Source organism: Pholcus phalangioides, unplaced genomic scaffold, assembly GCF_987345545.1.
Source record: "Pholcus phalangioides strain wild (caught in Gottingen) unplaced genomic scaffold, Ppha-v1.0 ptg000027l_1, whole genome shotgun sequence".
Taxonomy (NCBI): domain Eukaryota; kingdom Metazoa; phylum Arthropoda; class Arachnida; order Araneae; family Pholcidae; genus Pholcus; species Pholcus phalangioides.
The window spans coordinates 3,073,563-3,087,004 of record NW_028301617.1 but is presented as its reverse complement, the minus strand read 5'-3'; the positions used below and the strand labels follow the sequence as shown (position 1 = coordinate 3,087,004).

General features: G+C 35.0%; 1 protein-coding gene across 15 annotated transcripts in view; it reads right to left on the bottom strand.

Annotated features, from left to right (window-relative positions):
• The window catches only part of LOC149068077 (uncharacterized), a 42,059-nt gene that overhangs the window by 13,490 nt on the left and 15,127 nt on the right, over positions 1–13,442 (bottom strand). For 2 of the 15 annotated variants that reach the window (XM_089251508.1, XM_089251506.1), the window contains exons 8-15: positions 12,192–12,275; positions 11,951–12,058; positions 11,309–11,482; positions 9,341–9,496; positions 8,213–8,227; positions 3,879–4,004; positions 2,803–2,883; positions 439–564 (exon numbers count right to left, since the gene is read on the bottom strand). In XM_089251508.1, coding sequence (XP_089107634.1) covers positions 439–564; positions 2,803–2,883; positions 3,879–4,004; positions 8,213–8,227; positions 9,341–9,496; positions 11,309–11,482; positions 11,951–12,058; positions 12,192–12,275 — 870 coding nt within the window. The remainder of the gene's footprint in view (positions 1–438; positions 565–2,802; positions 2,884–3,878; positions 4,005–8,212; positions 8,228–9,340; positions 9,497–11,308; positions 11,483–11,950; positions 12,059–12,191; positions 12,276–13,442) is intronic. The other 13 variants (XM_089251509.1, XM_089251507.1, XM_089251514.1 and 10 more) reach the window with 9 other exon arrangements.

Here is a 13,442-nt window from a genome sequence, read left to right as displayed (position 1 = left end):
TGAGTTTGAATACCACTTCCGCAAACAGTGACATCATAACGAATGGGCCAAAATCAAACAAGGACTCTCAGTTGATTTTTTTAACTTTTCAGCCTTAAACTATTGTGAAGAGTTTTAATAATACATACAAATGCATACATTCTTTACATACATACATGACATAGGTGGATTGTTATACAGGAAATTAGTGTAATTGAAACTCAGTTTTAACTTCCACGCAGACTTCCGTGACAATAAGAAATTTTTACTTACAATAAACTTCCCACTTTTTTTGCTACGTAAATTAAGGCGTTTCAGTCAAGATGCACAAGATGCATGATTTTGTATTTTTGCCTACTCAGTTGTGTCAAATTAGCATACTAGTGTTCAAACCAATCTGGTGCCAGGTATGACGTTTAGCACCAGAGAGAAGACAAAGAAAAATCAGTTGTGACTTACCCTTTCTGCCTTCCTAAAGTAGCAGGAGATTTTTTGGGAGATGATTCTTCATTTGCAGATTCTTCAGTTTCTTTCTCAGGAAGTGTCACATCAAATGTGACCTTTTTCAGCGTCTTTTGACTTACCCTGAAAAGGATAATTTTCAGAATTCGAAGAAGGGAAAAAAAGTCTTTCTTAAATTCCTTTAAATTTTATTTTTAAATGATAAAAAGTTACTTCCTTCGAAATGCACTTCTCTGCGTTGCTTTGATGTGTAGCAATAAAGTATTTTCAAGCCGCAAAGCATGCGTGACTGAAAAATGCTAATACACACATTTTGCCATGCAACAGGCAATTCACTATATTGTATACAGGGTGTTCTGTTACTAGACCGACAAACTCGGAGGGCTGTTAGTAGACATCAAGAGGAACAAAAATTGCAATGGAACATGGAGTAGCAAACCACATTGAGAGGGTGAAAATCACGAAAAATGCATGCAGGTTTCGACATCATGCTGGAACGACAAAAAGTACAACAATAACTATAAAAAGATTTATTTGATTAATTATTACAAGATTTGCTCGAAGTGGCAGATGCTGATGTCATTGCACAGTCTACAAGGACGTAAAAATTCCCAGAAGCCCTTGAAGATACCAGGTATGCTTTTATACAGACGATACTTGTGTAGTTGTCTGTTTCAATGAGCATCGTCTGTATAAAAGCATACCTAGTATCTTCGAGCATGTGCCTCCAGGAATCACTTTTACATTGTTTTAGACTATGCAACGACATCAGCGACTGCAACTTCCAACAACTCTCTGATTAATAATTAATCAGATAAATCTTTTTGCAGTTATTGTCGTTCTTATCATTCTACCATGATGTCGAAACCTGCATGCGTTTTTCGCAATTTTCACTCTCTCAACATAGTTTGCGGCACTATGTTCCATTGCAATTTTTGAACACCCTGTATACAGGGTAATAAGGAAAAAGTCTCTAGGACACATTTTACTAGCAAACCACTTAATATCCTGGAGGCATACTTCCGATTATAAAAAGTATCCAAATAGCCTGTAGAACTCAGATACGTCATTCATGTTGCAAGGGGTTGTATGGTTATTAAAATACAAAAACCAACTTTTTATACAGACACCCTGAGCTCAAAAATCCAATTAGAAAGTTCTTGCCCTATATCACCCAAGACCAAAAAAAAAAAAATTCACATTTCTAAATGCAATAACATTGCAATATTCAGTCCTGTAAGATATAGATGGCTTTTTTCTCAGCCAGAGATATCAAGGAAACAGTTATTTTCCGGATATTATGCTGAGGTGAGCTCGGAAAGAAAAGTCATCACGTCTCCGCCGGGACACGAACCCAGGCCCTCTTGCATACCGGGCAAGCATGCAAGTCCCGGCGGAGACGTGATGACTTTTCTTTCTGAGCTCAGCTCAGCATAATATCCGGAAAATAACTGTTTCCTTCAGTCCTGTAAGTTTCGAGATAGAGAGGTTTGACTGTATCTCTGTGAATATACTGCACTAGAAACATTTTTTTTTCCTTGCCTCAGAAGAGACAGACAGACAGACCTGCCAACCTTCATGGTAAAAATCCTGTAACATCCTTATGAAAATCCTGTAATCTACTTAAAAATCTGTCAAACCACTTATACATGCAAAATTCTTTTACAGCCATCATAAAAACTGAAATGGGAAGTAATACATAAGGTGACCGTATTACCCATATTTTATGGGATATTTCCATATTTTTTTGTCATTAATTACTATCCGACTATTCTAAAGCAATATATTTTTTTGTATCAAAGATGCTTCCTTGAATTTTAAATGGACATTTATGTTACAAATGTTTCTATCATTTGAATGCCACTCCCGTAGACAGTGAGATCTTGACGAATGGGCCCAAATCAAACACAAGGACCCCCAGTTGATTTTTCTAACTTTTCAGCCTTAAACTATTGTGAAGAGTTTTATTAATACATACAATATATTTTTCAATTTGGTGTGGTGTTAAAATAACAGAAAACAGGCCCAAAAAATGCTTCAGTCCCTCTTTGAGGAGGCTAACTTGTTGAGAAGACTTTGCCTGCAGTGAGAGAAGGTGAGCTGTCTGTGTTTTTTAGTTGTGATCATATAACACTTGGCATAGAAGATGAATAAGTAAAGTTCTACTGCTCATCTAGGAGTCTTTGATATGCTTATTACTTACATTGCAAGAAATAGCTAATTTTTCAAGTAAAATCTGTTGATATTTTTTTTTAAATTACAGCTCATCTTGCAAACTACTCTTAAACTGAGTAATACCATAATCTTAATTTTTACTGTAATGAGAGGAAATGAAAATGCATTGAGGCAAAAAAAACTCACTTCTTTTTCTTTGCAAGTAAAGAATCAGAAATTTTTTCAATCAATAGACCACGAGATACAGTTGCCCCACTTTTCAAAATCCTGAGATTAAAGAAAAAACAGCTTTCGAAATTCGAATTGGAATAATATCAATATGCAAGATATACAGAGAAAACCTGATGTTGCGAAGATGTCTTGTATTCTGTATATCTTGCATTAACAAGTGGAGAGTAACATCGTGTCAAATATCAATATACTTTTTTTTACAGAAGAAACACACATAGCATGACTCAACACCTTACTTGACAGATTTTATGCATCAAATAGAGGAAAAAAATATTTTCATCACTTTTAGAGCTGCTGAAAGAAGTACTTTTGTTGCATTTACAAAATAGGGAAAAAAGATTGGAGATGACTTCTTATGACCGAAACCGTAATCCCTTTACCTTGATGCTCAGACAGGACTAACCTTTTCATTTGATCTTTGTTTCATTAAAAAAAAATGACTGAAGTGAATAAAAAAATCTTACATTCATGTGGTAAACCTAAAGCAGGGATTTTTATTAACTGTATATACTTGTGTATAAACTGAACTTCCCACTACTTCAGGCCCCTAAAAACAATGGTCATGAAGCAGTTTTTCTCCTCAAAAACTGGCCCATATATAAGCTCAAACCCACCCCCCTCCCATATAGGAACACATTTTGGGACAAAAAACAGCTTATACATGAGTATATAGGTTATACAAGAGTGTGAAATGACTTTTTTTTCTCAAAGTGGTGATACTGACATCAGTAGATTGTTACACAGGAAATTAGGGTAATTGAAACTCTGTTTTAACTTTCACGCAGACTTCCGTGCCAATAAGAAATTTTTTACTTACAATAAACTTCCCACTTTTTTTGCTATGTAAATTAAGGTGTTTCAATCCAGATGCACAGATTGAAGCCAATTCTATATGGTTTTGTAATTTTGCCTACTCACTAGTGTGTAACTCAATTGTGCCAAATTAGAATACTAGTGTTCAAACCAATCTGGTGCCAGGTATGACGTTTAGCACCAGACAGAAAACAAGGAAAAAATCAGTTGTAACTTACCCTTTCTGCCTTCCTACAATAGCAGGAAATTTTTTAGGAGATGATTCATCATTTGAAGATTCTTCAGTTTCTTTTTCAGGAAGTTGCAAATCATATGTGACCTTTTTCAGGGTCTTTTGACTTACCCTGAAAAGGATAATTTTCAGAATTCTGAGGGGAAAAAAGTCTTTCTTAAATTCCTTTAAATTTTATTTTTAACTGATAAAAAGTTACTTTCTTGGAAATGCACTTCTCTGTGTTGCTTTCATGTGCAGCAATGAAGTCTTTTTAAGCTGCAAAGCATGTGTGACTGAAAAATGCTAGCACACATTTTGCCATGCAACAGGCAATTCACTATATTGTATTGGTGTTCTGTTGATAGATCAACAAACTCGGAGGGCTGTTAGTAGACATCAAGAGGAACAAAAATTGCAATAGAACATGGTGTCGCAAACCACGTTTAGAGGGTGAAAATTGCAGAAAACGCATGCAGGTTTCAACGTCACACTGGAATGACAAAAAGTACAATAACTATAAAAAGATTTATTTGATTAATTATTACAAGAGTTGTTGAAAGTGGCGATCGCTGACATCATTGCACATTCTAGAACGATGTAAAAACAATTCCAGGACGCGCTCAAGTATACCAGGTATGCTTTTATACAGACGATGCTCATTGAAACGGACAACTAACTGCTGCACAAGTATCGGCTGTATAAAAGCATACCTGGTATCTTCGAGCATGCGCATCCAGGAATTTTTACGTCATTGTAGACTGTGCAATGAAGTCAGCAGCTGCTACTTTCAACTCTTGTAATAATTAGTCAAATAAATCTTTTTATAGTTATTATTTTACTTCTTTGTCGTTCCAGCTTGACGTCGAAACCTGCATGCGTTTTCGCGATTTCCACCCTCTCAAAGTGGTTTGCGACACTATGTTCCATTGTAATTTTTGTTCCTCTTGATGTCTACTAACAGCTCTCTGAGTTTGTTGGTTCAATTTTAGAACACCCTGTATACAGGGTAGTAAGGAAAGTCCCTAGGACACGTTTTACTAGCAAATCACTAATCCTGAAGGCATACTTCCAATTATAAAAAGTATCCAAATAGCTTGTAAAACTCAAATACATCATTCATGTTATTAAAGAAGCTTTAAAAAAATCCAAATTTTTTAAGTGCAATATTCATTGAGATATTTGAATTCAAAAATTGGGGAAAAGGTGGGACAGAACAACATAAACTAATGCAAAACGCTTCTTTCCCTCTTTTATGCTGCTGTTTCCCAACTTCAACTTCACTCCAATTTTTTAATGGCAGGATGCTTTTGGGTTTATGTAGTATAGCCTTTTTCAGTTTATCCTCAATCGAAATTTTTGCCATTTTTGTTGTTTTTCTTTTCTATGCAAAAAAAACTATATTTCTTGAAAAATCTTTATCTTAAAATTTTTCAGTCCTGTGAGTTTCGAAGTAGAGAAGTTTGACTGCATCTATTGCACTTGAAATTTTTTTTTTTTTTTTTTGGCCTGAGAAGAGACAGACAGACCTGAAACCCTCACGGTAAAAATCCTGGAATCTACTTAAAAATCTGTCAAACCACTTATGCATGCCAAATTTTTTACAGCCATAATAAGAACTGAAATGAGAAGTAAGGGGCCATTCAAGTATTACATAAGCAGATTTTCAGCCATTTTTGACCTCCTTTCTCCCCCACCGTCAGCAAAATTTCATCAGCAACTTAGAATATTTCATATTTTCAGAAAGGGGTGGTTGATGACGTAAGCAACCTTTAAACCCCTCCCCCCCCCCCGGTCATCAAAAGTCAGCAAATCCAAACCCCCCCCCCCGATGCTGATGTAATACTTGAATGACCCCTAACACATAAGGTGACCATATTTTATGTTATATTTCCATATTTTTGTTATTAATTACTAGACCCCGGATTATATGCACTAAAAATGTTGCGAAATATACTCTAAAATTATGCAAATATGCACTTAAAAATGCCAAAATATGCACTGAAAATGCCAAAATATTCGATAAACCCACCTTAGAATAAGCACTAAAAATGTTAAAAATTCTAAAATATGCACAAAAATAGGCAACACGCAATTCACCATGCAAAAAAAAAAAGCAGATACATTTAAAAAAAAACACATCTTTTCTATTTCTTAGTGTTTCGTAGTGTCATCTCTATTCCTATTTGTCATCTCTATTCCTATCCTCCTCTATGTTCTATTTCGTAGTGTCATCTTTCTATTCTACATCTTGCAGCTGTGGTGGTCGAGTGGTTATAGTGACGGACTCGCGATGCGAAGATCCGGGTTCGAACCCCACAGTGGTGGTCGGCTGAAGTTGGTTTTCTGTGGTTCCCAACTTCAAGGCGCAAATGCGAGCCGATCTCCCCGTTGAAAAGTCTAGCCGCAGAGAGCAACAGTCCTACAACGATAAATCATTCAATCATAACACTTCACTCATAGTTAGAAAAACTGGTGGCAGCACTACACATAACAAGCATTACAGAGAAACAAAAAACTTCACGTCAGGTTTCACTATACGTACACGCACATTCCCGCATGTACCGATTCGTTGGGGGTTCCGCGGGGGGGGGGGGGGTGCATGTGTGGTGTAGCAGTAGTAGGTAGGGCCTCCAAAAAATGGCTCGGGGATCCATGATGTTCTTAAGTCAAAGACCTGGGCTATGCTGGAAGCTGTGCATGTATATGTTGTAGACCTAATGTGAAATCTGTTTCTGTGTAATGATTGTTATGCGTAGTGCTGACATGTGCCATCAGTTTTTTACTATGAGGGGAAGTGTATTGCTTGAATAATTGTATCGTTGTAGGTCTGTTGCTCTCTGTGGCGAGACTCTTAACTGGGAGTTCGGCTCGCATTCGCGCCTTGAAGTTGGGAACTACAGAAAACCAACTTCAGCTGACCAACTCTGTTACAACGTAACAAAAATACCAGTAAAAAAAATTCTAATACTATTTCTAAAAACAATTTACCATTTTGACATATCTCTAGAAATAAGCTTTCAATAAAACGATTAATATTCGTAAAATACTTTACAAATATCTATTAATCCACTAAATCCCACCTTCGGGGGAGGGGGGGGGGGAACTGATGTTATGAAAATATTATGAGTAATATTTATTTGATAAATTATAAAAAAAAATAGAATGAGCTCAAATAAACCTTCAAAAATATGCACTTATTCTAAAAATTCTTCGATTTTATGCATTTATATGCATAATGCTAAAAAAGGCCAAAATATGCAAATGCACATATACATTCGTGTATAATCCGGGCTCTAGTATCCGATTATTCTAAAGCAATATCCTTTTTTGTATCAAAGATGTTTCCTTCAGTTTCTAATGTTTAATGGACATTTATGTTGCAAATTTATCATTTTTCGTGAAATAACTTCAAATAATTGAGATTTACAGAAGGCCTCCCCCCCCCCCCTCCAATTTACCCCTTATTGGAAATTTTTTAGCAAATTTGGAATTTTGCCTGCACAACTGGTGATGTACCATATTTTCCTAGTATATCGAGATTTACACCATTTTCCTTATGATATATGACCGGCATAGTGATATCTATTGAATTATCAACCAGCTGTCTAACGATCAACACACACACATATATTAAAAAAACTTCAACATGAACAGCCCGCCATGTTTGTTTACATTCATAGACCACAGTTCATACAGGGAACCATGCATAGAGTTCAGGTGATGCAATGTCGCAAGTGCTTTTTCATGCAAAAGGTGGGAGAGGAGGGTCGCTGCCAAAAAAAAAGTGGCAGCGGAAAACATCAAACTCAATGTGTATGGTGTGCTTGTTTCTTTTCTTTATTTTTTTTTTATAATTTTTATTCTTTTCATGTTGATGACAATAATTGAAACCCGGCAATATGAATTCATAATCTGGAAGCCCTGTAAATGTTTCAAAATCTGGAAGGTTGGTAGATCTGGACAGGGCAGCAACTTTCTTATTGAACTTTCTAGAGAACAGGACGTCCGTATAAAAAGTAGGTTTTTGTATTTTTATAACTATGCAACCACATTCAATATGAATGACGTTAACCATGTTCTACATGTTGTTTTGGATACTTTTTTCTAATTGAAAGTATGCTTCTAAGATCAGCGGTTCACCAGTAAAATTTGGCCTAGGTACTTTCTGTACTACCCTGTATATTAGGCTTTTTTTTTCAGTCGTGGGAACTTCTGTTGATGCTGTACTTTAATTTTACTGAGGAAGGGATATTTTCTTCACTTACTTTTTATTCTTTCAAACTGTAAATGTATTTCTAACAGAAAACAAATAAAAAATTACAATTGTTAAACACTTACCTTTCAATCAGAATGCTATCCACAGGAAAAAATCAGAAATAAGATAACCACAGATGAGAGCTTCAAATGACTAATTTTATTTTTATGAATATATGAAATGATCAAGGAAGGATGGTTTTTCAATGCACTTTCATCACAATAAATAATTAAAATGCCGCAGCTATCGGTCACCTAGGTTGGGAGATGGCAGTGTCTCGCGTGGCAGCCCAGACAGTCATTTCACCACTGTGTTGAACACCAGATGATGGTATGAGAAGTGTGAAATGTAGTTTAGGCATTCCTTGCTAATGTTGTGCATGAAAATCAGATCTAGACAAGAATTGCCTTGAGTAGCACCCATTGTCATGCACCAACATTGGTCACAACAATGTTGGTCTGTTTTTAGCACTGATCACACATGACCATATTTTAGCTTTAATTATAGTCACATCTCACATTATTTCGAGGGGGGGAAAAACAAATTTTCACTCTTTTTTTGGACAATTTTTCAAATTTTTCTTTTATTTTACTACATTCTTGTAGAATGTCCTAAGACAAATCGAACGGCACTTTAAATAACAGTGATGGCATGAAAGGGTCCCAAGTATTTTCAATGTGTGGCAAGACAGTTTTAGTACTTAATTTTTGTGGCACTATAATGTCGTTTGATAACGTCATATCAAGGTTTAACTTATTACTAAACACTTTAGAACTGCATATTTTCAATGAAATATTGAACATTGTCTTTGGATGATCTGTCTACAAGATATTGATTTAAAGTCTGACCTATTCTACTCAAAAATCATGCTGATTTATAAGACGTATACATATCAAAGCTCATTTTCAGAAAACCGAAAAAATTGTCAAAGACTAGCTTTTTCTGCATAAATTGAGAAAACTTTGTATGGATATCTTTAAACAGACCTTACAGAACAATTTCCCTTGAGCATAAAGCACATAAAAGCCTGTACTAAAGTGTGAAATGTCTAAATTTCTCAAAAAAATGCACGTTGGCTTTTTGCATGAAGGGATTCGTGCCACAAGTATCAGGGGGTGGGGGAATGCAAATTTTACTGAGAATGTTGCTGAGAAATATGGTGAGTGTTAAGTTTGAGTATGGCAAATGACCGTGTTAATCATCCCACTTACCTTTTCTTTGACTCTTTAGCTCCAGATGTAATTTGTTTGCCCTTACCAGAAGCAGAGGCCGATACTTGAGTAACGTTGGATCCTTTAATGGAGCCCATATTCTCAGACTCAGCTGAATTTGAGGCATCTGGTTTTAACTTGACTCTTTTAACTCTCCTGAGAAAAAAAATGTACAGGTTTCATGCCATAAAACTGAAATTTCAGTAAAACTTACTACTGTTTGTCAATGCTGATCACTAGGGCTCAGATTTTTATGGCATGCTATATTTTTTTTATGACAAGTCATATTTTGGGCATTTTTGAGCCAATGTTCACATTTTAGCATTTTTGAGCAATCAGTCATATTTTAGCATTTTTGAGCAATCAGTCATATTTTAGCATTTTTGAGCAATCAGTCATATTTTAGTATTTTTGAGCAATCAGTCATATTTTAGGAATTTTCAAGCAATAGATTTTTTTTTGGTCATTTTATCGCTAAAAATTTTAACCTGTGGGCATTTTCTGCAGAGATATATTCTGCACTTACAATTAATTCTTGTTCTTGTTTCTTTTTTGAAAAAAAAATATTCTCACTAGCAACTTTATTTTGTTCTCTAAGGATATTTTTACTATGTTTATGAATGACACGAACAAGCACTTCCGAAAGATGTTATTCATTCGGACACCCAGCAGGGTTTAAGCTATAGTCGTATTTTTCGCAAAATGCGAAAGAAAATCTTAGAATGTGAAAGAAGTGGTAGCCACTTCCGCAAAAATGCGTACAGGAGGTATGGATCAAGTAGACATCCAACCATCAATCATTACATTAGCATTGTAGCATTTTGCTAAAGCTTTTCTCCTCATTTTCGCTTTTTTGTGAACAGAATTTTTTTATCTAGCTTAAACTCTGACACCTAGACTATTCATGTTCAATGCATTTTCCTCATGTTTAAACAAAGGAATTTTTGTCACGAATTTTCGTCATTTGGGGGGTCGGGGACTTTTGAAAATACACTAAAAAATGGCATATATATATATATACAAATATATATATTTTTTAAATTATAAATACATTGAGTACATGTTCTTTGCGCCCCCCCCCCTGGAAAACGTTGAAATGACGGCCCTGACCAGACCCTCATCCCGGCCCTGCCTACAACTATACAAACATTCAAGCGCTACACTTCACTCAGAAATCAAAATACAGATGGCAGCACTAACTTCACACACAGCACCAGATACCCACACAGATGGTTAGGAATATTAGGTATCAGTTAGGACATATACATACTTTTGGCACAGCTCACATCTGAAAGTGGATAAAACGATAGTAAATTGCACAATAATGGTAGACCAGAGTTGTGCTCTGTTCAAAAGGACCAATGGCACCATTATATATGTTATTTTGTTAAATATGTTAAAAGTTCCAGCAAAAAACGAATTTAATGTGCAGTAACATTGCAATTCAGCTTTAGAAGCAATGAGATTGCAGAAACTAGAGTCTGCTTTATGCCATGCCTTCTTCAGATATCAGTCATCTGATTTTTACCAAAATTTACCAAGAAAACATAACAAGGTTAGTTTCCTCAAACATTTCTTAGAAGAAAATAAAATAGCAAATTTTTTTTTTCAATGCATGAAACTATATCTCATAAAATTGAATGTGATTCTAGAATGCGCACTGAAGAACAGTTATTGTGCATAAGGTAGGCATAGTTTTCATTTGAATCTGGTGAGAGAATATTAATTAAAATGGTAAATAGATGAATTTGTTGTTTATTTTTAACTCAATAAGATAAGAAGCAATAACTGAAAAAGAGATGAAATAATGGGAAAATTTATAAGGTCATAAATGCTTGCATATTTTCAAGATGCTTTGGTCATAAAAATCTGAGCCCTACTAATCACCCATCTACATTGAGCAGTGTCCATAAAAACTAAATATATATTGCTTTAAAAATTATTCAAGCTTTAACTGGCAGCATTTACCTTTTCCTTTTAGTTCCAGTTTCTTGAGATTCAGAGGACGAGTTCTCATCTATACTCAAACTGAGTTGATCAGGAAACAGTTCCGATGAATAGAAATCCTCAAAGTAATCATCGTCACCAATATCTAAATCTCTATTTCCTTCTATTCCTTGTAATAAATCCTTTTGATTTTTACTTGAAAAACAAAAAGAAAGCAAGCATATTTTCTCTTATTTAATTTTGAAAAAAGACACAAGATCAAAACTCTGGATATGTATATATAATGGGTATTAGAGTATTTTCTTACTAAGAATCAGTGTTTCACAACTTTTCTCTCCATTAACGGCATATGAAAATCAAACTGATCCTTACCTGGCTTACAGATAATATCACAAACACTTTGTTATATAATGTTGTGATGTGTGTGTGAGGAAAAAAAAAAAACCTATGTAAAAATATTTTAGTTACCCTTTTATTGTATATCACCCTTTACACGTAGCACCTACAAGTTCTTTCCTTAATTATGTTAGGTGATTGGGACTGAGCTTATATCGATAAATCTAAATATCTGGATCATCAAACACTTCCAAGCAAGCAATTCATATAAACATTTTTGCTTTTTATCACAAATATCCGAAAAGAAAAAGATGCAAAAATCCTCACCTCTTCTTTTTTCCCTTGGCTACAGAGGTACAGTCTTGACCCGCAGTACCTGATCCATCAACTGCATCTGACTGTTCCATGTTCTCTCGAGATAAATCAACATTATACCTGAAAGACATGCCTTCACTTATTTTATTTTCTGACACGAACCATCAAACACAAATCATTATAAAACAGAATTACTTCTTAGCTGTTAAGATATAAACTGATTACATTCGATTGTTTTATTTATTTATTTTACTTCTTGATTCCCCTCACAGCAGATAATTCAGGATAAACTTTTTCAGGACCTGAACCAGTTGGCATCTTTTTTTGTTTAGATAGTCTGAAATACAATAAAAAGAGTTCAGACTTAAAATGAGTTTAAATCACTGGTTAAGATCTGTATCCCATTCTATCGAGACAAAACGAACACAAACCATTAATTAACCTTTTAACAGCTAACCTTTTACACACATGTGCGTTTAACATTTGACAAGAAATTGGAGATCATGGAGAAGTTAGCAATAGTGCAGGGGGGCTTGTTCCATTCAACCATGGTATTAGGAGAGAGACTGTATTTAAAGCAGTCTGTACAGGCAAAAATAGGTTTTAATTTTTTAGGGTGGTCAAGTCTATCAGATACCTAGGATGGCTTAGTCAGTATATTGGAAGTATCGAAATTTAGATGACTATGAGTAATCTTATAAAGCATGGCTAAGCGTGAGATAAGTTTGTGAGAAACTTGGGATATGGTCGCATTATTGATCGAGTATGAGAATTTGAGGGGAAAAGTTTTACGAGAAGCTCTCATGAAACTGTTTGAGATAGGGTGATAGGCATATGCCAAAATGAGCACCAGTCTGAGATGGAAACAAGATTAGGTTAGAGAATTTCTTGATCAGACTTATTAATTATGCAGTAAATTACACAGTCATTAGCAAAAAATCTAGTGACACAGTTGAGGGTTTCGGGGAGATCGTTTATATATATTAAAAACAACAAAGACGAGAGGACCACTGAGTACAAGAATTTACAGTGCCAAATTCTGAGTCATAATCTTTATTAAAATGTACAAACTGTTAACGATTATTTTAGGAAAGCTTCTAACCATCTGAGCAACTGTACATTCAGACAAAAATTAGAAAGTTTAAGGAGAAGTCTATTGTGAATAACTTTATCGTATGCTTTAGAAAAATCCAAGAAGATAATATTGGTTTGTAGCTTGTTATCAATGGCTTTGGAAAGGGCATGGATGAAAAGGGACTGTTGAGATGCAGTAGAACGGGATTGTCTGAAGCAGTATTGGTTAGGAAGGAAAAAGTTAATGGAGTCTAAATGGGCTTAGATTTTCTTTGCTATAGCATGTTCAAATAGCTTACAACAAGATAAAGTAATAGATATTGGTCTGAAGTTAATGGGGTCGGGGAGGGGACCGGATTTGAGAATAGGAATAATTTTATTGATTTTCCAATCAAATTTATCACTAGATAAGTGAAGTGTGAAATATACC